Here is a 27,068-nt window from a genome sequence, read left to right on the forward strand (position 1 = left end):
AGCATAAAAAGCTGATGTGCAGTAAAATTGCGATTGAATGCTCTGTTTTTCTCGCATTGACTACGACATACGAGTATGCTAAGCGCTTTTGCAACTTCCGCTCAATTCAAAATGTCTGGCAGGATCATAGAACCCTCGAAAATGTCTGGCTGCTAAGGAACCATCGTTTAATAGCTCCCTAAAAACATTTATTAAATTAAGCTTTTATAATATAACGTAAATTGAATTACAAAATATTAGAATTTAGGTGTGTCTGGCAGGGGGTTGGAACCATACCAAGTGTCTGGCAATGAGTAAAGTGAATTTTAATGGTGTTACGAATGAAATATAAAAAAATTGAGTTTTATAAAATAACGAAATTAAGATGGAATTTTAAGCACCTTTGCTACCTGTTACCTGTCAAAGGAACCACTACCCAGTTATCATGGGTGGGGATCGTTCTTACTTGTACTAGAGGCACACATACACAAACTTTAAGCTTTTATGGTAAAAGGTATGTCTGGCCGGTCCGGGCTCTTGCATATAATATTCGAAATGAATTTGAAGTCATAGATTCGTTACTATACAAGTCAAATCGTCTGGTAATTATTTCAAAAATTCGCCATAATATTTTAATGCTTTTGCATGAAAAACACATGGGCATAGAAAGATGTAGGAATTTAGCCAAACAATCAATTTATTGGCCAAATATTGACCAAGATATTCTAAACGCCATAAGAAACTGTGACGTATGTCTTCGCTACCGCTCAAAAAATCAAAAAGAACCTATTCAGTTTCATAATGTTGTGTCTATTCCATGGTTCAAAATCAGAATGGATTTATTTGAATTCAATAAATGTATGTATGTATTGGTCACAAATAAATTCAAATAAACAAATTCAGATCCATATGTAGGTACATAGCTCTTTTGCACTATAAGACAACTCGAAAGGTAAATATTAACTCGCCTTCAGAACTTTTAATGTCTAGGCAAAGCTATTCGTTCGTAGTAGTAAGTAGAAAGAATAAACAGAAGTTTAGTACCAATGATAGCCAAACTGGTCAAGCCTCAAGAAGGAATGTATTGGATAAAGTCAAGTATTTTTATATAAATACAGTTATTGGTACTATTAAAGAACATCCAAGCGTGACGTTATTTGGCGTTAATCAAAAAGGCAAGTTGTTAGACAAACTTGTAGAAAGTTTAAAGGAGTTAGAAGGAAGGAAAAGATTAACATGACATTGTACGATAGCAAGCAATGAAAGAACTAGAAAAATCTCAAGCATGCAATAAGCGCTATGTAGACAAGAAAAGGTGTAAGCCCAAAAGTTATAAAATGGGAGATTCGAGGACCATATTGGGAAACTAACATGTTACGTAATGATAGATATTAGTTGTTACCGTACCACCATATACATATGGTGTTTACCTTAACAAGTAGTCTGGGGAGTAGGTAATATGAAACAAAAACGCTCTAGTAAAGATATAAATCCTCGGTAGCCATATTGGTTTGCTCACAGCTTAACCGCAAATCGGACTCATAAACTCATTTAAGTATGCGTGTAATTACTCCTCTAATTTTATGAATTTTCCCCTAAAAACTCAGTAGTTATTTCTATGTATGCGTGAAAACACATCAATTTTTCTCGTTGAATTCGTCCACATTACAAATGGGTTTTGGAGGGTGATACGTACGAAGGATTTATATCTTCATATAGTGTTATTGATATGATACAATGGTAAACCAAATGTTAAAATAAAAATTGAAACAGTCTTTGGTGTTTCAGTATTTTCCTTTTTATCAATTTCAAAGAACCAAACCCTCGGACTAATGAGACAAATTTCTATGCAAAATTTGTTAAAATTAAATTTGAACCTTTTCAAACCTCACGACATTAAGATACAATTTTTCCTGATGCCTAAATTAAAATCGTTTTATGGCGTTCTAGGAAACGATAGCCTAAAAGGCCTCTCGGTAGTTATTTACATAAAAGAAAGTTTATTGATTGTAAGGAGAATCAAGATAAAAAAATTATTTGCGCAAGCGCATTCAGACAATCAATATCAGAACGAACCATATATCCAACGTACAAAAGAAAATGATTTAAAGAGCGACTGACAAATTCCATAGACTATCCGATGACCCAGATAATACACTCTCATGTATTACAAACGTCAAGGGAGAAATAAGAATTGCGTAATGCACAAATCTGCTGGCCCAGATGGTATTCCCCCTATTCCTCTGAAGAGGTTTTCTTCAACGCTATTAAAACCTCTGCGTAAGGTTTTCCATCTTTCCTACTCTACTGGTCTCTTTCGGAGCTGATGGAAAACAACATTGGTACAGCCTGTCCCTAAAAAAGCCGAATCATCCTCCGCCTCTACCTATTGACCAATAACACTCACGTCCCTTCTTTCCAAGGTCATGGAAACGCTGATTAATTATCTGCTTAAGAAATATCTTGAAGAACGGAAGCTTCTTAATGACCGGCTGTATGGCTTTCGAAGCAATAGGTCAATTGGTGTTCACATGGTTTATCTCACCGAACAGTGGAGCAAATCTTAACATAGTTTTGGAAAAAGTAAGATTATTACACTTGATATTTCAAGAGCATTTGATAGAGTTTGGCATCAAGCTCTGTTAAAGAAAATCCGTGCATTTGGTATTGATGAATCCCTTTTTCGTTGGGTTAGAAATTACCTTTCGGACCGTTCAATTTAAGTAGTATTGGACGGGTTCAAATCTGATATTTCCAAAACAAACGCTGGTGTGCCCCAGGGCTCCGTTTTGTCTCCGACTCTCTTCCTTATTTTTATAAATGACCTTTTGTCTGAAACTTTTAGTTCACTAAATTGTTTCGCGGATGACAGTACCCGCAACTTTTCATATTCGTTTTAAGATTCTCATCCTTGTCCTTCGGATGTGGAACTTCAAAGGCAGCGTATGATAAGCTCACTAAATTCTGGTCTTGACAGCATTGTACAATGGGGAATCAAAAATCGTGTAGAATTTAATGCTTCGAAAACTCAATGCTGTCTCCTGTCGACCGTAACCCAAGCCCGATGCCGCTATCCATGAGCGGCACTTGCATCCAGTAAACTAATCAAATTTCAGTACTCGGTATGTATATCACAGATCACCTCTTATGGAATGATCACATATTCGATATTGCCAAAAATGCTGCTAGGTGCTTAGGTTTTCTCCTACGGTGTAAGTAATTTTTCACCCTTTTTGATCTGGCTGTAATTTACAAAGCCTACATTCGTCCACAACCTCAAACCATTTGGCCGTAATACTCGTACTTCTAGGAATGCACATCAGTTTAACTTTGAGCTCAATTTCGGACGTACTTTCAAGCATAGAGATTCTGTTTCTAACCGCACATCGAGAAGGTGGAATACTTTACCCAGCTCCGTTTTTCCCTATAATTTGGATATTCAAAACTTTAAGACCAATGTGCATCGGTATCTCCTCTTTAATCCTTCCCTATTTTCCTAAAGCTCGCACTGTGTTTAAACTTTAAATATGTTAAGGGTATTAATAACCCCTTGAATGTCCGTTTATTATTTAGAAAAAATATTTATTCTAGTCGTTTTTCGTTTTTAACTCAGAATAGCGCTCTGTACAGAGTTCGAGCATATCGAGCATGCTCTGAACACAGCGTGTTCTGAGCGTTTAGAACTATTTTTGAAACACACCTGATAACTTGTCCATTTTAGGCCTCCTGAAATAAAACTATGGCTTAAAACAATTTTACTTGTCATTTCTTATATAAACGTACCTTCTGCACTGGCCCGACTATTTATTGCGTTATTTAAATTGCGTGATTTTTTTTCTTCAATTTTACATGTCAAATGCTTGTGTTCAGCAATCAACTTGGTCTGCTCAGTTATTTTATTATGAGCTCATAGAGCATGCTCTGAACAAGCTCAGAACACGATCAAAACGGAACACGAGCAGTTGAAAAACAGATATAAACCCTTTTACAACCATAGAGAAATCTACCAAGAGAAACGAATAATGGGGTTTGCTCTCTTTTGACCTACAAGCTGCACTGAGAGGATTTTTTCATTACCCAGGAGATTTCAAAGACTCGAAGAATAAGTCAGAAGATGAATCAGTTCATCGACCTCGAGCTTATCGGAATCATTGGATGGTATTATTTCGCAGAATATTTCACGAGCACCAAGCTCAGAAGCACCAAAAACCGCTGATGTGCAGAAAAAGAGGAATGTCTTGTAGAGAGCACAGAGGAACAGGATAAAATCGATCTCGAAGATGCCAAGAAGAAGGAAGATGATGAAAAGACATCAGAGTTATCATGACTGGTCTGATTGTACCTCCTAAGGAACACCACTACCTATCAACGATGATTAAGATCAGCAGTGCTAGATACAAGAAATTCCAGCACATAGGATGTCTTATTATGAGGACGAGAGGGCAATGCGTGCCACACGTGAAGTAATTGTACAAAGAATTAAACTCTCAGGACGCGGTGATAAATAAAATCATCACTAAATGCTTTCCAAGTTCCCTAGTGGACGTGCTCTTTCGGATCGTAAGACGCCATAGATTAAGTTAAGGCAGTACCCGTACCGTGATTGTAAGGGCGTTGGACTGTCATGTAAGGGTCTTGGGTTCAATCCCTGACTGTGCCAAATTAATTTAAAAAAATAATTCAAGAGTAATTCTTGTCATGAAAAGTGCTTTCTCAAATTAGCCGTTAGGATTCGGCATACAAACGGTAGAACCCTTCCATCTCTGACAACATTACTCTCTCAAAGGAATGGTTGTAGGTCACTAGGCCCTGGTTCTTCATGCGCTGTTGTGCCACCTAATTTATTTATTTATTTAGTAATTCAACTTTAGTTCAAAATCAGATTCCAAAGACGAGCTTCCTCACCTAGCCATGCAAACCCATCAGACAAACCACTACAATTATTAAAACTCATTAACCAACAATATTTCCTTTTATAAATTCAATTCTTCCCATTTCAAAACAGCTAATTCTTTTCATTATGAAGTTTTTAGTTCATCCTATACTTCACGGATTCTCCATTATCCATTCGTTCATCTTTATAAAAAGTAAATAAATTGGGTGGCGCAATAGTTCGTTGAGAACTTGGGCATAGTGACCTATAACTCTCAACCATTTCTGTGTGCAAGTATTGTTGTCAGGGATGGAGAGGAATTACAGTTTAAAGCCCAATCTGAACGGCTAATTTGAGAAAGCACTCTTCATGACAATAATGAATGTTGCAGAATTTGTTAATTCCCCGCAAGATGCAGTACCCGTGAAAAAAACTTTATATGGCTTTGGCGGGGATCGAACCCACGACCTCTGGCATGACAATCCAACGCACTAATCATTATGCAACGGTACCGTTCACCTTTAGTAATACCAAATTTGTTGGATGAAAAGTATGAGCCAATTAGAACAGAGCGGAAATACCCCATACTGTGTATTTTTTGCTATTTTCGTCCAAATCATATTGCTGTGTTTAGGCTTCGTTGCAGTCTCACTTCGGGCTTGGATATAAATTTTATAATATTTTGATTTTCTAGTTCTTAATTTCTTATGTTTTCTTTCATAGTGTCCGAATATCTCATGTGGCTTTAAGCATTCATATCGATTTGGAATCGATTCGTTCAAAATTTAAATTGTATCCTTTTTATTGGCAAGGATGACTATATGAATAAAAAAAATTTGTTTAGCTTATATCCACATAAAATTTTAAATTTATAAAAATATGTTTTAAAATTCTATTCAGCACTCAACTTTAAAATTACTAACTAATATACATGTATGGCTTTTCGAGGCTTTTTAGTAGTATCTTTTTTCAAAAACAAATGTTATGATCGAAATCTACAATATCTTTCTTCAACGTTTCCTTTAAATTTGTTTATTACTCGTACTTACAAGTTTTTAGTCTTAATGTTAAAACATCAAGTTCTTGCAGTATACTTAAAAAAATACCAAAATAATGGTAAAAACGGGTACTTCTTAGTTTGGAAACATGTGACTAAAATAAGAGTTCGCAGCATCAACAATAAGCTCTAAGCGGACTGTTTAAAACCATAAAATAATTTAAATCAAGGTTTTTCACAACGTCAGGTATAGTTAAATGAAGACTCATGAGTCTTCTCATAAATAAAATTCATCTTGCAATTTAAAGTTAAGGGATACCTTGTATTTTAACTCTGGCCGATATGATGAACAGAAAGAATTTCTAGTTCATGTTGTTTATCAATTGAAATCGCGAAGAAATACATACGAACATGCTGAGAAAATAAGTATTAAAAATTTTAAATTTTAAATTTTGTTGAATTGCATATGGGCTTCAATAAAAAAGCTTTATTTATTTTTTTATTATTTGCTAAAAGTTCAATAAAAATACAAAATCTATAATCCATTAACTTATTGATTGAACTGAGCCGATAAGATTTTTATTTTTATTTAATATTTTTTTTATTACTCAAAAACTAAAATTATTTTTAACATCTCTAATTTATAAATAATGGCACTGAATATTACTAACACCAAGTATACTAAATTACATACAATTTAAAAAAAAAAGCTATAAGTTTATTTTAAAACTAACTGCGCCCCAATGAACCTTGATTAATTAATAATGGATGATATTCTAAGTTGTCGAATCAACTGTACGACACAGTCAAATCGACTTCGAGGCTTAGTTTTGATTAGTTGCTGAAAAAGAAACAAATCAAAAAGTGCTTGTGGTTTTTTGAAGATGTGAAAACAGTGAATGTTGTACCCAACTCCCCTTTATCAGAGTGAACTATCAACTTTTTAATAGTAGATTACTTTATGAAAACTGGAATAGCGTCATGTCTGAAAGTGAAGTATCCATTGCCTATGATTTATTTCTTACAATTCTTAAAGAACACATAATTTTATCTACTTGTACTTTAATGCAGAACAATTCAAATAGGAACCTCAAGCCATGGATAAACTCATCACTGATCAACAAAATTAATCAGAAAAATAAATTAAGCAAAAAATGTCTGAAACATCCGATGAATTTAAGTCTGAAAACCAGGTATAAGAGGCTGTGTAAAAAAGTAAACGAAGAAATAAGAACAACAAAATATTCGTTTTATCAATCTAACTTCCATACGGCAAAGGGCAACATCAAAAAGGAATGGAAAGTCATTAATAGTATTTTACGTAGGAACATATTGAATAACAGCAATCCAATTGTACCAAAAAATGGTTTAGTTGTTTTATCGAATCCAAAAGATGTAGAGGATGAATTTAGTTAATTTTTTGTTTTCTGTTGGGCATAGTTCTTTTTCTGAAAGTGTACATACTTTATTTGACTGTTGCTATGAGATTGTTCCTCAAGAAACCAGTTCGAACAGTTTCTTTTTTGATCCAATTACAGGACTTGAAATACTTAAAACAATAAACTCTATAAATAATTCAACTTCTCATGACAAAGATGAAATATCTAATATAATGCTTAAAAAGGTTGGACCAAATTTGGTAGATATATTGACACACATTTTTAACTTAAGTATATTATCTGGAAAGTTTCCTGATGATTTAAAAAAAGGTATGATAGTTCCATTATTCAAAAAAGGAAGTAAAACAGATAGAGGAAATTATAGACCAATAACTTTGTTGTCTTCAATATCGAAATTGTTTGAGAAGGTAATTAAAAGAAGAATTTTGTTTTACCTTAATAAAATAAAATTTTTGAGACCATTCCAATTCGGATTCAGGGCTGGGCTTTCTACTGAGGAGGCTCTTCTAGAATTTTGATGCATTTTACAAGAAGGTTTAGATGCTAAAAAAAAGTGTGCTGGACTATTCGTGGATATTACTAAAGACTTTGACATGCTGAACCATAACATACTCTTCGATAAACTGTACAAAATTGGTTTTCGTGGATTCATCTGGAAATGGCTGGAGTCTCATCTTAAAATTAGATCACACAATGTAAAAGTTGGGTGCAGCATAAGTTCCTCTAAAAATAGCCTTTTGGGAGTCCCACAGGGATCCGTGCTGGGACCAATTTTATTTTTGGTTTATATTAATTCCCTTTTTTCACTTCCTTTCCGACGTTAAGTCAGAGCCTTTGCCGATGACCTTGGAATTGCATACTGTAGCAATAGTCCTTTGAATCTAATTTCAGATATTAACTATGATGTTCACTTGCTAAGATTTTGGTTTGCTAAACATGAGTTAATTGTGAGCAGCAAAACAAAGTTAATGTTTTTCAGCCTTAGAGGTAGTATCTCTCCCGACATACCAATAATTTTTCATTCTCATGATTGCCTCAGTCATAACTTACTTTATGGTGAGTGTAATGGTCATCATACTCAATCATACCATCTCAACGTAAAATGCAGTGGTTGTTTCTAGTTGTTTCTACCACCTGAAAGAACATTGCTCTTCAAATTTGTTGAAGATGGTTTATTTTGGCATTTTTCATTCCAAGTTGTCAACAAACTACAACAGCTCACCGTTATTCAAAAAAACCATCTATACGTAACGTTTGTAAAACCCATCGTTTAACACCATCAATGGAACTTTTTAGGTCTTTAAAAATTCTTCCCGTTAGACATTTATATTTTTTAAAGTTTTAAAAGTTTTTTTTTAAAAGATCTGGATATTTGGAAAGTCCGATTTCCGACACACGAAGTCTTAGAAGTAATTCCTCCTATATAGTAAATATCCCATATTATCGTACGACAAGCTACAGGAACTTTTTAACACACTTCCTATAGATATTGGTGCGTTTTTAAAAGAAATAAAGTTATGGCTTCTTGCCGTAGACCACCAAGAAATAGAAACTTTGCTGGGTTACACTGTCTAAAATTAAACTTATGTAAATAACCAAATACGATTTGTTTGCTGAAACATATTTTTTAAAAAAGATTTTTTTAATTTTCAAATTTATTTTTGCTAATACTATTTTTATTTTTCTATTTTATAATTTTTAATGTATAATTTATATTAAATTTTTTTCTTCCATTATATTTTTGTAACCCCACACAAAATAAAATCGATGTGGCATCACCACTATTTTTAAAAAATAATTGTTGTCACTAACTATTCTTATTATACAATGTTATTGTTAACTATGTATTCGAGCGCAATGTTATATATGAATTCATTTATAAGAATAAAGAAATTATCTATTTATTGTATTGGTAGCTTCGGTTAGCAATAAACCCGTTGATCGACCATGTATTCCCTGAGGATGATGGTCTTTATTCCTGGCGATGTTGTCCATAGGTCCTACTCCACTAGGTTTGGCTGGAGGAACCTCTTCATGCGGAGAGTTTTCCAACAGTGCTGCACTCGAGAGATTCCGGGCGAAACTAGTAAAATCTTCTCACGTAAGGCGCGGGTAGGTCTTTGTTTAGGTAATAAATGATTTACTTTTGTTATTTTACTTTCTAACTCTTCCTCTTCTTGTCTTTTCATAGGTCTTTTCAACTTTTAACACAAAGAGAACAATACAATAGTTTCCTAAGAGTTCTACACCAAACAATACCCAGAAAGCTTTAGAGTCATGACTACCAATCAAATTTGATGCATTTTTTTTTTTTAAAGTTATTTTTTTGCTTACATAAATCTTTATAAGCGTTGTTATTATGTTGATATTAAGTCTTATAAAAAACATCATTTGAGTCTCTAAAGAGTTTTAAAAACTTAAAGAATCTCTCTCTACTTTTTCTGCATTCGTTGTCATACCACCTACTCGTAGATTTAAAAATTGTTCTATTATTATTTGAATAGCTGACCGAAGACAATATTATAATTTGAAAAACGTATTAGTTTTATTTTTTGGGATTCCAATCTTCTCGTCGCAATTGGGTGGGCTTTTTATGTGCTATCCCATTCAAGAACTACGATTTGAACAGAACTTTTACCAAAAACTACTTCAAAACCGGTTTAAAACTCCAGTCGCGGTTCTTTCTTCACCGACTGTCCTCTCGGACCAATCTCCAACACTTCGTCGCGAGTATGCAAGCATTCTTAAAGCTATCTTACATACGACGTACGCTGCAACTGAAAACGGCTTCGAAAACAGGTGAATACAATTCAAGAAATATACATAACTTTAAAAAAATGTACATGCATAGTTTCGTTCATATCTCTTAATCTTCGCATCGCAAATAAACGAGTTTTTTTACGAGCTATTTCGTTTATGATTTATGCTCCGATCGAGATCTGGTCACGAAACACTAAAACGAGTTGACTTGAAACAAACCTACTATAACATTTATACACGTACATTGGACGCCATTTGAAATGAGAGGCAATAGGTAGGCAATAAGGAAGGGATTTAGGATTCAGGATATGTTAGGGGCGCGGATGATTCAAGACCACTACATTAGGGTAGGCCAGAACTAGGATTTGAAGAGGGGTATGGGAGGGTGAAGAATGTCAACTACGAAGGCATGCTCGCGATGCTTTGTTAATCTCGCCGTATGAGGGGGGGATCTTACCTTCGTAGATGGAACTAACCTCTTTTAAAAATAAAATTTCATGCCATACAAAAAAACTTCAACGATCCCAAGACCTAACATAACTCAAAAAGAACAAAAACTTATAGCACACGACATCCAATACACGACTTTTAAACTAGCACTACACTACACACCACCCCCAGACACAGGACTATCGACACATTACCACCATCATCACCAGACACAATATCACTAAATAACACGACATTTACGCTGGACCTCACACGCCTCAGGAACGCTGCGACTGTTGTTGCAGCACAGCCGTATCCACCCAACCTGGAGTTCGACTGGCCTCTTCTTTCGAAATCCACTTTTTGTATGATATCCTAGGATCACGAAACGCGGTTCAGCTATAATCTTACCGCTTAATTTCATTGCCTACCGAAAGGTTCAACGAACTATTTCTTTTAAAATTTGTTTATACAGTGGGTTGCCAAATTAATAGGGACAGTCATGGATTTGAAGAAAATTGTATGTTTTCGTAACAAAATTAATGAAAATCTTAAGTGTATATTGATAAATAGTTACTTTTTATTAAGGTTGGTTATTATTGCATCAAAATAAGTTAAATAAATAATAATTTTTAATAATTTTAAAAAATAGCTCTTAATCGAAAGGAACTAAATAAACTACAAAAAATCAATATTTGGTAACTTTTCCTTTTGCCTCAATAACTGCTTGAATACGTCTCGGCATGCTATCAATGCACTTTTTAGCACATTCTTTAATTGCAGGGCAGTGATGCCAGACCTGTATCAGTTTTTCAATAAGTTTTACTTTTGTTGTAATAACTTCTTTGGCAATTTCCCTTTTAGTGATCTCCCATAGGTTTTCTATGGGGTTCATGTCAGGGGAATTGCCTGGCCATGATAAAACTGGTATGTTTTCGTCATTCAAATATTTTGTCACACTCTTAGCTTTATGGCACGGGGCTGAGTCATGCATGAAAAGATATGGTTCGTTTCTTGGGAACCATTCTCTTAGCTGGGGTATGAGTCGAGTTCGCAGAATGTCCTTATATTGGTCCTGTCTCATGGTCCCCTGCACAATTTGGAGACGTCCAACTCCCCTTGTGCTGATAACTGACCATACCATTACTTTAACAGGATGTTTTACCCTTTCTACGATGCATTCGGGGTGGTACTTCTCATTGGGACGTCGCCACACGAAACTGCTCTTATCAGCCAAAATTTCAAATGATGACTCATCGGAGAAGCACACCTGTAATAAAAGGAAACAACATTAACAATAAAACTAATCACATTTTCAATAACTTTTTTAGATAATTGCATTGGTAACCTACCCTACTCCAGTCATCAACAGTCATGTGACGATGCTCCCGAGCCCAAGACAAACGTTTTTTTATCATTGCCTCTGTGAGACGTGGTTTCTTAGCTGGACGACGACCCGAAAGTCCTTCCTCTGCCAAACGTCGCTGCACAGTTCTTTTGGAAACCAATATTCCCGAATCATGGATAATGTTTGTAAGAACTGATGCACTTTTCTTTCGATTTTGAAGACAGATGTCTCGAATTTTCCTGTCTGTGCGGGGTGTTGTTACTCGTTTTCTTCCACATTTGCCAGTTTTTTTGGGAGTAATAGGAATTTTTTGGTCCAAATTAAATTTTAATCTATTAACAACAGATTTTGAAACACCCGTAATAGCAGCTATTTGTCTTTGGGAATGACTCGAATGAATTAATAAAGTTTTTATTTCCGTTTTTTTTCTTGGGGTGATATCCATTCCACGACCCATTCTGTTCCAAAAAAAATGCTTATAATCATTAAATATGATTTTTGTAGAAAAGATTTGTTTTAAACAAAATAAAATACATTACTTACGTTTCAATTAAAAGAAGTTCAAACAATTCCCACAAACAATTTTCAAAAAAATAACACCTTTAAAGCTCAAACAACATCCACAAACAATTTAAAAAAAAAACACCTTTGAGAACAAAACCGCTTTCTCCCCGAATGAATCTGGGTTTTCCCCGAATAGAACCATTTTGAATATCCTCCGATAGCTTAATATAACCGTCAAACAAGTAGGCCGTGAAATAAAATTCACCATGTACACTTAGAACCAAAAAAACAGCTTAAAAGAACAGTGAAACATGAAATTTGATGAAAATTTACAATGTCCCTATTAATTTGGCAACCCACTGTATGTGCACCCTTCCTTTTTAGCTCAATTTTACTCCGATGTAATCTTAAAAGCTTCTTTTTCCACCAGTCCTATCTCTTAACCCTTTTTCCATTACTACCTTCCCTTATCTTTCCCATTTCGCCGAAACATAAATTTAAATAATACCTTTTTCTCTATGTCAAAATCCGAAATATATCGGTCGCGCTGCCTAACCTCGTCATCCTTTTCTACTTTGTCTTCTTTTCCTTATTTTAGATACCTTACTATTTCTAACTACATAAATGGAGTTATAGTAAGGATCTGGCCCTCCAGGTTGGGGGTTGTGCCGTCGGGGTGACTTCTTGGCCACGTAAAAAATACTAACGAAATAAGGACAACGAACTTCGGGTCTGTACGTGAAATGTTAGGTCCCTTAACAGACCAAGTGCAGCCGAACAATTAGCGGAAACCCTACACTGCTGCAAGGCATATATTACCGCCATCCAAGAAATGAAATGGCATGGACCGGGCAAACGCAAACTAAAAGACTGCGATGTTTACTACGGCGACTGCTACTGAGCACACAGACAGCGTATATTTGGGTGTGGTTTTGTTGTTGGAAGTCTTGAGTTTAAACAGTGTGAATGAGCGCATCTCGACAATCTGCATCAAGGCTTAATTCACACCATAAGCAGATGAGAAAGATAAAGACACCAAAGACACATTCTTCGAGCTTGGGCAAGGCATATAATATCCTTGGATATGAAATTAAAACTGTCTTAGGAGACTATAACGCCAACATTGACTCGGGCTACTACTTCGTTGTATCCAAGGCACGGCTACGTATATCCCGATCCAAGCTAAATCAAGGAAGAACAGTACGACTACAATCGCAAGAGACTGCCATGTGCTTTTCCAATCGAGTCTCTTATAACTTCTTAAGGAGTCCTTCGCTGCCTGCATTAGGCATTGAAAACCACTGGCAACATTGGCTTGCGGCTATCAGAAATGCCACCTCTGAAATGCTAGGTTTTACACGGCTACCACACAACAGGAATACAAAACGGAGCTGCACAGGAGAATCAGAGCTCTACGAGAAGAAGAATAGAGAGGACCACCGGCTTCTTAGATGGAAACAATGAAGTCTATGTTGAGAATATGGAAATACCACTTCTCCAAATTATATAAGGGCGATGACGAACCGAATTCTGCTCTAAGGGAGATAGAACCACTCATCCTAGGCGACGCAGATCAGCAATTCCAACTACTTGACCTCGGGTGCGGAACTATTCAAAGCAGGAGGCGATGACTTGGTAAGGAGCATGCACCAACTCATCTGCATAAAATGGTTATAAGATAGCGGAATCTCAGCATAGTTTGCCCGATACATAAAAAAAGGCCCTCTAAATTGCTCCAACTACAGAGGCATCAGTCTCCTTAACATTGCACAAAAGATCCTCGCTGCCATATTATGTGATTGTCTGAAGCCGTTCGTTGACAACTTGATATGTCCTTATCACTGTGGCTTCAGACCAGGAAATTCCACTATCGACCAATGTGTAGTTTTGGTATCCCTGTCAAACTTATCCGTTTGTGGAGAATGGCGATGGAGAATGCACGCTACTCTATCAAGGTCAGAAAAGATCTCACCGATGCATTTGATGTCAAGAAAGGTTTAAGACAAGGCGATGCACTGTTATGCGATTTTTTAATATCGCTCTGGAAATAATTGTGCGAAACTCAACCGTCAACAATAGAGGCACAAACTTTAAAGGGTAGTTGAGGACTTTGTCTATCTAGGGACCGCTATAAACACAGACAACGAAACCAGCGTTGAAATCAAATGAAGAATGACTCTTGCAATCCGAGTAGTAAAGTCAATTGAGTAGTGAAGTCCTCTCTCGAGCATCTAAAATCACCTTATTTAAGACACTCATCGTCCATTTCTCATTTATGGCGCTGAGGCCTGGAACCTGTCAAAGAAAGATGAAAGCGTTTAAGGATGCTTCGAAAGAAAAAATCTTTGGATTTTTGGTCCCATCTTCATAGATGGACAATGGAGGAGAAGATATAATGGCGAACTGTAAGGGCTGTACAGTGACACTGACCTAGTTTATAGAATTAAAGTCCAACGGCTTAGATGGCAAGGTCATGTAGAGGGAATGGACATCAACGCTCCAGCCCGGAAGCTCTCGAATCCAATCCCGAGGGACGGCGGCGCAGTAGAGGAAGACCGTGATTCAGGTAACGCACACAGGTGGGTAGAACCTCAACCAACTTGGCGTACGAAACCGAAGACAGCTAGCTAGAAAACAAGATGCCTGGAGAAGCATGTTGGTTGAGGCCCAGGTCCGTCCCGGACTGCAGCGCCAACTTTAGTAAGTAAGTAAGCAAGTACTTAAAATTGTACGCGCCTACTCTTTTTACCTTTTTACATGTAAAATCCTTAATTGCAGTTTCAACTTCAATAAATTCATATACATCAATTGTTAAGATTGCGAAATTGGTAAGTCTGAAGGTGCTCATAGTTGATCTTAAATAATTTTGAATTAATTTAAGTTTAGAAAACCTTTTTTCACAGCGCGCAAAGCAATTGTTCAAAATATCCTGAGCATATTATGCGTCCCGTTGCTCGAAGTCATTCTTAAAATATGGTCCGCAATAAAAAATCCATACCATAAAAAAGGATAAGTTTAACATGAGGTAGGTATAAAATTCCTCAGATTAGCCCACCCAAGATTAAAGGAATCCCATTAAGCTTTTCCGACCAAGCTAAATAAATTCTCCGCAAAAATAACCCACTGGCCTTACACTTCGGTAAACAGACCGATACTCATTTATGGAGTTGTCGTATGGTGGACCGCACCGGACAGGATGGTAAATCTAAATAAACTCATCAAAGTCCAGCGGTGTGCAGGTATATGCATCACAGGAGCACTTCGCTTAACACAAACCGCAGCACTGAAAGTGCTTTTAAACCTAACACATTTTGATATATTCTCCAAAATGTTGGCAGCCAACTCATGTGTGAGTCTTAGAGCCACCTCTCAATGGAACAGTAGCAATACTGGACATACTACTATTCTAGACAATTTCAGATCTATCCCAGATCGCTTAGACTATACCACTCCAAAACTGGTATTCGGTAAAAGCTTCCATGTGTCCATCCCTTCAAGATCCTCCTGGGAAGAAGAGAGACCCCTGGAAGACGATGCGGTACACTTCTATACAGACGGTTCAAAGACCGATTACGGAGTTGAAAGTGGTATCTATTCAGAACAACAGAATCTCAGTCTATCATATAGACTTCCCAATCAATGTAGTGTATTCCAGGCAGAAGTAATGGCGATTAAAGAGTCACTATCCTGGCTCAAAGAAAACGTTATATATTTCAAAGATATACGAATCTTCTCAGACAGCCAAGCCGCTCTTAAATGTCTCGCGTCTGTCTCCCCAAACTCTCAAATAGTCCACGATTGTCGATCATATCTGAATGAGATGACGGAACAGTTTAATATTCACCTCATTTGGGTGCCGCGCCATAGACACATTATGGGAAATTGCAAAGCCGATGAGCTCGCCAAAAACAGAACACTGCCTTACGTTAGATAAAAACATAACATATGAACACCACTTGCTTCATGCAAATATCTTCTCAAAAAATATGCTAGATGGTCATAGAGTTCCACCTGCCTAGCAACCAAGCAAATATGGCCAAGCATAACTTAAAACAGTCAAAAGCTTGATAGTCCACCACCTTCTATGTACATATCCAGCACTCTCCATTAGAAGGAATAACTTTCTCGGTAATCTCTTCTTCGATAATACCAGTGAACTGGCAACGATTGACACAAAATGTCTCTCTAACTTCATTAAAAGTACAAAATGCTTTGTTTAAGTTCATTACTCTCCCATGAGTAATCTCATTAGTGTTATCACAATGGACCCTTGAGGTCTAGGTGAGTCAATGACATCTGGACAGCCACTCCAACCTAACCTAACCTATTTTCATATAATTTAAATAATTTTATTATCGGATACAAAACGAATTTTAAAAACAATGACCGATCGCAGCAAAATCAACATATGTAGATACCTACAATAGGTGAAATTTTGAGAAGAATTAACTTAACCCATTTCCGCAATCAATAGGTACCGAAATCTATATCTATACTATTATATAAAAGCGAAGCCATTTTTAAGTTTGTTACGCACGATCTCAGAAAGTAGTCAACCGATTTATTTGAAACATACTTTGTTATTTTCTATATTGTTATGAGAGTGTTTACAGCTTCAATTTGTTTTCATTAATTATTTTTCAAACTTAAATTTTTTTTTTTCATTAGTTGACTTATAAATAAAACCACTCATATCCTAAAACCTATACAATAATCGACAAAGGCGCAAATTAAGCCTTAATCACTTCTAAGTTAAACATATGTACAACCTGAGAAATAAATAAAAACAAATTATGAACCTTGTGAATTTATTTTATCCAGAAAATTAGATTCCATCACAATCGCGAGGTCGCTGCTTTGTTTCATTTCATTATCATTCCATTTTAATTTTCTTTTCTTCCCATGCTCTTTCTCTCTTAATATATGTTCCATTTAATAGTTACGTTTTTTCTCTTACCTACCTACCTTTACATTCAATTTTTCTGTATTGTATAGTTCATCAACTTACCTTAACACACATTAGTTTTTTGTTTCTCTAATTCTATGGTCACATCGCTGAGCAGTGTGGGCTCTTTTTTTAAGTTACTATGGACATTTAATTAACTACAGTGCCGTGCACATGAAATGCCGATTTACCTTAAGAAAAATTAGATCTTTTTTATTTTTCTGGTTCGAGGAAGTGAAAAGATTATATTTGTTCCAATTTGAAAATAAAGAAAGTTCTATAACAATAGCTTGAATTACCAATTTTGTATCTCTTCCTCGAACAATAAAACTGAAATTAAGTTAAAATTTTCTTTACAAATGACTCGAAGAAGGTACTTACAATAACGTCGATAAAAAGAGCCCACAAATGTGGGTAGGTTAAGTCAGTTGTACTGCACTAAAAATAAGAAGATGAATACAAAAATGTTCGTGGTTACAATTTGCGAAGCAACGCGAGCACGGGTCGGCTGGTATTATATAAGAATAAAATGAGTTGCCTACCATAAAAAGAAAAAGGATTTGCTTAACCCATTTCGCAAAAAAATAGTATTTAATTTCAATATCTCGCATACAAAACTTTGAGAAGAGATGAAATGATGTATTGGCATTTTGGCTTACCCTCCTCACGCTACGCCACTGTGCTGGTGTTGTGCACACGAAGCCACTTTGGTGTCAGAGTTGCCCCGTCCTATGAGCAAGCATGAATAATAAAACTATATTTTTGTATTGTTTATTTCCCCATACAACACTCCCCGTAATTTAAAAAGTATTTGTTTAATAACGGCTGCCCAAATATTGCCTGTTCCTTCCTCTTCACAATAATACAATCTAATCAATATAACAAGAGGAAACTTTTAACAACACAGAAGTTATACATATGTATATCTACTAACAAAAATTGACTAATTTTAAAACAACCAAATTCTTCATTCACCTTGTTCTTTTTTTGTGCAGAAAAAAGTATCGATGTATTTGAAAAATGCAGTACTCTTACGTTTTTATATATGTAAAATATTCACTTTAGTCAAAATCATGTTTGAGTTAAAATTTGTGAAATCGAAAAATTTCAAACTTTTAGAAGTCGTAATTTTTTGAAACATTTATTTCGTAAGGCCGGCCATTCACGACACAACATAACTGCTCAAATTGACTAGAGTAGAAATCAAAATTGTTATTTGCACATACAATCCGTTTCAAAACATAAGTTACCTGCACAGACCCTAATTTATGCAGTTTTTATTAATGCGATTGTGTCATGAATGGCCGGTTCGAGGTTAATACATTATATAAGAAATAAAAAAATGTGACCACATTTTTGATAGCAGTTTTTGTTTTAATTATTTGCTGTAGGGTTTTAACTAATTTTGATTACATTTTAAGGTGATTCTATTAAAATTCAAAATACAAGTTGCCCCTCTGCTTAGCCATGCAAAAATGCAGTGGAAAATAATTAATAAATTATTGTAATTCAATTTATTTAAACACTGTCTGTCACTCGAAGATACATAATTCAGATTACAAAAGCCTTAAAAATACATATTTACCTATATAAAACATATTCTGAATTTTTTCAATGGAAAATAAAGTAATTCATTGTACCAATACTATTGTATTTTAGATTATGTTTGGTTTTAATTATATAATGGTTGTAAAATTCCAATTCAATGATTTAAAATTCTAATTCGTTTTGCTTATTACTTATTTATTTAATTTTAATAAACTGGTATCATTTTTAAAGGTTCTAAACTCATTTCGTTTAATTAATTAATAACGTGTTTTCTTATTAAAATTCTTGTTTAAAGTTATTCTTTCATTTTGTATTATGTTTTTGGAAAGAGTGATCCATTATCAAATTGATTTAGATGTATTTAATGTAGTTTTCACAATCTTTTGATAGTATAAAATAAAATTTCTATTTAATTTAAAGCATTCAAATTGCTCGTTCACAATTATTTGTTCTATATTGTGTGTTGTGGAAATTTGTGTTTTATTTTTTGCTATGCTATTTGTATTTATAAATCTAATATTTAAATTATTTTGTTTTTAATTCGTAAAGCTAATAATACTTGTATATATAAGCGTAGTTAATATGATCCCGTGGTTTCCTAGAATAATTCCTGATGATGATGATATCTTATTGAATTTTTCAGCGTCATCGCAACCTGGTGATAAAAAATATTTTGTTATTTATGGTCATTTAAAAATCTACATGCTTCAAATCAAAGAAATATATGTAAGTTATTTTTAAAAAGTAATATCTTTACTATTTTGTTGAATATAAAGGTGATAAATTCTGACATATAAGAACAAGGAGAGTTAAAAAATGTAATTTGTTCTATTTAGTTGTACTCGTGGTTAGGGCCTAGGACTGTTATTCCAGAGGTCTTTGGTTCAATACATGGCTGTTTCTCCTAGATTTTTTTTACCATTACTGCTTCTTGGGAGGAATTGATAAATGCTCGAATAGAAATAAATGTTGTCATAAAAAGTGCTTTTTTAAATTAGGTGTTTGGAATCGGTATATAAACTGTAAGTCCCTACGATCTCTGGCAATAGGCCCTAGTTCTCTAAGATATGTTGCACCATCTTATTTATTATTTATATATTTTTTTTAAATTTGTATTGAATGATTTTGAAAATATTTTAATTTATTATAAGTGGGTAATTTTTCAGAAAATTGAGTACACAAAGAAAATCAAAGATTTGACTATCTTTTTCTACATTTCGTTTTTGTCAAATACCTAGTCCTATTTTGGACAGGAAGAGCCTCTTATGGTAGATACCTTAATCTCTCCTTGTTTTGGACGGTCTTCCTCTACTGCCATCAGCTGTACCTTAAATCACTTCAAAAACATCAGGCCAACTATTTGACCATTCCACAACAACGAAAAAGAAGAGTAAAATGCAAAAACCTAATTTGATGCAACGAGCCAATGCACTCAAGAACCAAGTAATGACGTCAGAAAGTGAAGTCTCAGAGTGTGCCGACTCTGAGAGCACTAAGTAAGTCTTCGAGGGTGGAAAAGGGCACTACAGGTCACCAAAAATAGGTATTCAATCTTATCGGAACTCAACCAGCCAATAGAGATGGTGATGGAGGTGGGGAAAGGAAAATTGAGGAAATTGAGCTGGAACAAGTGCTGGAAGCAAGAAAGTAGCAAACAGATGCCTATGACGCACAACAAAACTGAGGGAGCAGATAGACCGCCTTATCAACAAAATAAAATTGAAACGCACCGATGAAAAGAAGCACAACGGTTGGAACAACAGCAGCAGCAACAAGCTTAACAAAAAAGCCAGCACCAGGCAGTAAGAACAACAACCACAGCCAAGGCCCGCCACCAAAATCACTGAAACGGACCAAAATACGAAGATTTCACCACCACTGACAATCCCTATGTCTGAGGGCCCCAACAACCACGATAAAGGCAGCAGCAAAAAGAGACAGCAACAGCAACACCAAAAGCAACCACAGTCAACAAAAAAATTCCACCCATTAGGACTCATAAAGTTAACCTGGACGACATTAAACAGGAATGTATGTAAGTCGGCCACTAAGTGCAATTTTTTTATTAAAATTCTTAATGAGTAGAAAATAAGTATTCGACTGAGTTGGTCCTACTGAGGGGCATAAGCATTGTACCGGAGGCGCTTTTAGCTGAGTTCCGTGACGATCTCGAGTTCATCGTTGCAACGCACTCTTACAGTAAGATGCGCTGAAACAATAAAACGAAAAATAGAACGTACAATACCAAAGTACATAGAACAGTACCAAATGGACGCCTACAAAAACGCGATATTAGACGCACTATACAAAAATAAGAGTGGCTTTCTGACAACACTCAAGAACTTGTACAGACAATTCACAGGCCCACATGACTTGGAGATTATGACACTAAAGTTGCCAATAAAAAATATCAATGTGTTGATTAAGGAAAACTAAAAGTTATGAATCAATAAGTACTGGAACCACAAGATCCGATCAGTTAATTCCAGTAAAACCCGAGTATGTTTCCTAAAATGAACAAGATATTCAGGAAAGAGAATGATAATGACCTTCCGTGCCTAAAACTCAAAAGGACTGAAGAAAACAGAGACTTATAACAGCGTAAATCGACCCAGAAGAAACCATCTTTGACGATGACTTTTACATAATTGAAGATCCGAAGGAAAATGTGGAGGTAGTGGGAGCTGCTTTCAGGCAAATGTACGAGATAATATTTTAGCATATTCCCCAACCACCTGGAAAGCAGAGCCTTACTTCATCATTTTTACCTTCGATATGAAATGGCACAATGGCGATCTGAGATTTGCAGTTTCATGCGGTTTAATGACAATTTTTTGGCAAATGCCATAATCGCTGAGAAAACGGGACCAAGTCCCTTGTTAGTGACAAAGATCGAGCTTCAGCTCGGCTCATCTTTAACTCGATGGTATATCCAAAGATACTCAGACATTTACCGATGGAGCCAATTGACATTTATACCACACTCTTCAATAATGCACTTAAAGTCGTAAGTGGACACTTTTCTGAATACAGATACCACGACTTTGGGTCAACCAAACATTGAATAAATTAAAAATTACACCATTAATGACATCGTCATAAAAAATATTTGTCACCTCGAGTATTTTACGAAACGAAAATGGTTTTATCTCCAAAATAATTTTGTGAGACGAAGAATAACGTTTTTGACATCTTGTAAAATTTAGATGAAACCCGAAATGACTTAAAGTTTAGAAAAATTGATTTTCGACTTTGAAATCAAACCGTTTCATTTATGCAAAATATTGTTGGAAATTGTTAGGAATAATTCAACTGACAACTTTTTTACCAAAACACGAAAACATACAAACATTTTTAGCGAGACAAATCGGCAGGCGGAATGGGAAGTTATCAGTGTGGGACGCATCAAAGGCTCTTTTTATAATTGTTGTGCCAACCTTGAACAAGACATAATTATATTTATTTGTTTTAATTAAAAGAAACTTACAAGGCATCTATGAAAGTCAGTAGGTAAGGTAAGTAGGTTCATTAAACTTCAATTTGACAAGTGCAAAATTTGGTTTGGTCTTTGAAATACAAAAAATTGTATTTACCTACCTATGTACATACATATGTATATCTAAGACCTAGTTAATACCTATGTATGCAATTTACATAAGGTACATAATAGTAAGGTGTTGTATTATGTTATATTCAACTGAGAAAAAGTAAAATAGGCAGATAGGTACATACAGTTATCAGTTTTTTCTTGAGTTAGGTAAGTAAAGTACTAACTTGTATGTTCCTAAGGTATCTTGTTAAACCTTCGCCGATTTACGTTGTTTATCAATGGTTTGGCTAACTTAAAATATTATGTAGCTAAGGCAGATGATTTTAAGTAATTTTTGTTTTGCTTGAAAAAAAAAAACTTTTAAATAAAATAGAAAACAGCGTAAAAAATATAATGGACATGAATATATTAATAATAAGATGAGATAGGTATATTGGTACATATGTACATTAAAAAAAAAACACTTACTTTAAAATGGAGTGTCTTTGTTTTGACATTTGCTTTTGTCCATAAAGAATTAGCATAAAAAAGTAATTTTTCTTTAGCACAGATTTTGCAATAAATCCTACAAAATATGTTAAGGACATTTCATAGTCATTTTCATTTATTTCATTCCAATTACTTTCAACGTCTCCTTACAAAATTAAGACAGAATAATTTATTTGATTTAAGTTAGGCATTGTAAATTGTTAAAAAAGTTTCAAGAAATAGTAATGTATTATTTATGTGCATATGTATACTATATAAGTGCTATTAAATAAATAAAAATATGTATTTCATTTTTGTTTAAGTTTATTTAAAAAGTTTACAAACCTTCAAATGCCTTTACTGATGAAATTAATTTTTTGAATTATTATACAAAATTCACTTGGCTAAATCGTGCCGTACTGTCACTCACGAAACTATGTATTCGTAAAATGGTATATCTGCCAGGACCGATAAAAAATTCATGAAACAGTAATTGCTATTTTGTTGGAACAACAAACCTCCAAGTAAACGATTTGGTAAATTAATTTAAATAAATCTCCAAAACAAAACAAAAATATGTAGTAAGAAAATGGCAATTTTTTTACCCAAGACAAATGAATAGTATAATACTTACAAATATTTATCTATTTATTTAGCTTAATACAAGCTATCATAACTTAACGTAACTTAAAACTAGCTTAACATTTTTTTTTTTTTTTTTTTTTTTTTTTTTTTTTTTTTGCAGTTCTTGTTATCAGTTTTCAACATTAATTCATGTGGGCCCTAAGGCCCACATCAAAGCTCTTTAATGTACAAGAACTAACAATTTTGATTTTACTTAACTTAAAATTACAGGGGACAGGGGATTCGGACTCAAAAAGGGAAAAAGTAAAGGGTATCTTTCAGATGGGATTTGGAAATGTTGAAATCGAAAACTACCATAGCAGCGTTGCAGTGACGAAGAATTCTGGACATTGGTTCAAAGTGCCCGTAATTAGTGCGGTGATGAGGGATATAGAAAAGGGAAACAGATCGCAGATTTCGAGGGTTAGTGTTAAGATGAATATCACTCAGGAGTGCCGGGGAATCTATATTGCCCATTAACAATTGGTGAGCAAACAATATATCAGCGTTTTTGCGTCTAATATATAACGGCTGCAAGCCTATCAGTTTTAGTCGATCAGCATAAGGAGGCAAGTTGGATGTATCAACCCAGGGGAGGCCACGTAAGGCAAATCGAACGAAACGTCTTTGAACATTTTCAATTCTGAGTGAATGGTTTTCATAAAAGGGAGACCATACTTGGCATGCATATTCAAGATGAGGACGGACTAGGGAAATGTAAAGTGCTTTAGTAACATAGGGGTTGGAAAATTCTTTTGACCATCTCTTAATAAAACCGAGAGATCTATTAGCTTTATTAATAATTTGGTCAAAATGGGAATGGAAATTCAGGTGTTTGTCACACATAATACCAAGATCTCTAATAGAATCGACTACGTTGACGGCGTCATTAAGGAAGTAGTATACTCTATGAGATGGAATTTGTTTGCGCGAAAAGGTCATTTGTTTACATTTACCTACATTTAACTCTAGGAAATTATGCATGCACCAAACAAAAAAGATATTAAGATCATTTTGTAAAAGTAAGGAATCAGATGGAGTAGAGATAATCTTAAAAATTTTCTTATCATCCGCAAACATTAGGATATCTGAGTTTTTTAATTTAAGACAGACATCGTTAACAGATAAGACGAAGAGAAGGGGGCCAAGGTGACTACCTTGTGGGACTCCAGAAGTTGCATGTATAGGACTGGAGACTGAGTTACGGAAAAGGACTCTATAAGTTCTATTCGCAAGATAGGAGCTTATCCAGTTTATAAATATAGATGGAAAGCCTAGAGCTCTTAGTTTGAGATAAATTATGTTATGGGATATTTTATCAAAGGCTTTGCTGTAATCAGTGTATACGACATCAACTTCTTTGCCATTCTCAAGGGCTGACAAAACTTTGGAAATAAATTCAATTAAGTTAGTCGTAGTGGATCTACCTTTAAGAAAACCATGTTGAGCGGGGGAGAATAAAGGTTTGCAATGGAAATAAACGGAATCATAAACTAAGCTTTCAAAAAGTTTTGGAATGCATGAAAGTTTAGCAATAGGTCTATAATTGTTAATTTCAGTTTTATTGCCTTGTTTATGAATGGGAAATATAAATGAATCTTTCCATATATGAGGAAACACACCTTGGGAAAGAGAGAGTTCAAAGAGTGCAGTTAGAGGTTTTGACAGAGAATGCATACATTTTTTTAGAACAACTGATGGGACGCCATCAGGACCAGGGCTAAAGTTTTCTTTGAGGCTTACGATTTTGGCAAGTACCATTTCTTCAGTTATTGTAAACGATGAAAGGGAGGTTTGAGTGCAACCATCTAAATAACTAAAGTAGTGTGGATCAGGATCATGCAGATGTTCAGTATACGATTTGCTAAAGTAATTAGCAAATAGATTTGATATGGTTGTTGGATCAGAGGAGATTATGTTGGAGAAACTCATTGAAGGTGGAAACCCATCAGATTTTCGTTTGACATTTATAAACTTGAAAAATTTCCTTGCATCAGAAAGAAGGTTATTTTCCATTTGGTTAAGGTATTGGTTATAAAGGAATTCCCTTAATTCAGAGAAAGAATTATAGGCGAGAAGATAGTTGTTGTGATCAGTATCAGATTTGGACTGTAAAAAGATCTTCCAAAGCTTGTTACGGGTATTTCTTAGGCTACGGAGCTCTCTGTTGTACCAAGGGGGAGCAGAGGTGAAATCTTTTCTACGAGAGAACGGTACTGATTCTTCAATACAGTACGAAAGAATCAAATAAAACCAATTTGTAAGGGACTCAACTGTTAATTGGAGGGATCTTAATTCAAAATCGGCTGAGCTAAGAAGATTGTTAAGTTTGGAGAAATCAGCCCTACGAAAATCGTAACAGTAATTTTCCATTTCAAAAAAGTTGTCTTCAAATTCAATGGGGAAGGAGAGATTAAGGGGTGGATGATAGCGATCCAAGGTTGAGAGAAGATGAGGGCTCGGGGAGACAACACAGTTATCGCAATCAGATGAGAATATGAGATCGAGGTGTCTCCCCATAAAGTTTCCTACTCCATTTAGTTGAAAAAGACCACAATCAGACAGACGATCAATGAACAGCGATTCAGATGAGATGTTAGTTGGAAAGAAGGATGTCTGATCATCTGAGGTGGACCAATTGAGATGGGGAAGATTAAAGTCACCTAGAACGATGATTAAATCATTAGGTTGCACTAGTTCAAGCAGATAATCAATGGCATTAACAGCGGCTTGGTATGCTTTAATTTGTTGGGCTGGCCGAATGTAACAACAAAGGACAAAAAGACAAAACTTAGGGAGTGTAACCTTAGTTGATACACCTTCAAATTCGATTGAAGTGGGAATACAGAGTAATGAACTTTCAAAATTATTAGCGATAGCTAAAAGCACACCACGACCGTGTGTATTACTCGCACATTCCACGACATCCATTCGATAGATGGAAAAGTCGTTAGTGAAGAGTTCAGTACTAAGGATATCAGGTGTGAGGTTGGTTTCGGTAAGGGCATAGATGTCATAAGGAAGGTTTTGGGAGTTGTTAAAGACGGCAGAAGTTTTAGACCTTAACCCTCTTACATTTTGATAGTAAAGGCTAAGACATTTAGGTTTAGTGGTCTTTAGGTTAGGAGCGATAGTATTTCTTCATATCTGCACGGGATTTTTGGATATGAGATAGTCGTTTTGAAGAGATAAAAGACGCAAAAGAGGTAAGGTCTTCTCTCACTTTTTGAGGAGAAATTTCAAGGCCATCATGAAATTTCAAGAAAATTTCCATAAGTGCATCACGTTTGGTAGGGAGGCCTTCTTGGGAGATTAAAACCTTAATGTTTGTATTTGTTTTACCTTCAAAGCAAACAGAATCTGGTTTGTCGTGCAGGAAAGCTAGGTAAAGACGAACATTATTGTAGATTTTGTGGTCTCTAAGAGGGGACATAACATACCGATCATTAATATTGGCCTCAGATAAATGTTTAGTTAATTTAACATTTGGAGGGATCATTGGGTTAAGGAATCCTTGAGGTTCTTGGGAAACTGATGAAGAAGAAGTAGGGTTAATGGTGTGAGAATGAATGAAATTTGTATAAGCGGGTATTTTAGCAGGAGCATCAACCATCGGAGAGCAAAAACCAAGACCCGGATGAGA

At 35.1% G+C, this 27,068-nt stretch overlaps 1 protein-coding gene across 4 annotated transcripts in view; it reads right to left on the reverse strand.

The window, feature by feature from the left end:
- Positions 1-18,730: 18,730 nt before the first annotated feature.
- LOC129941614 (acetylcholinesterase) overlaps positions 18,731-27,068 on the reverse strand; it is a 198,570-nt gene continuing 190,232 nt past the window's right edge. For all 4 annotated transcript variants that reach the window (XM_056050294.1, XM_056050291.1, XM_056050293.1 and 1 more), the window contains one exon: positions 18,731-19,438. In XM_056050294.1, the coding sequence (XP_055906269.1) occupies positions 19,320-19,438 (119 nt within the window). In that variant the 3' untranslated portion in view covers positions 18,731-19,319. The remainder of the gene's footprint in view (positions 19,439-27,068) is intronic.

Source organism: Eupeodes corollae, chromosome 1 (assembly GCF_945859685.1).
Source record: "Eupeodes corollae chromosome 1, idEupCoro1.1, whole genome shotgun sequence".
Lineage (NCBI taxonomy): Eukaryota > Metazoa > Arthropoda > Insecta > Diptera > Syrphidae > Eupeodes > Eupeodes corollae.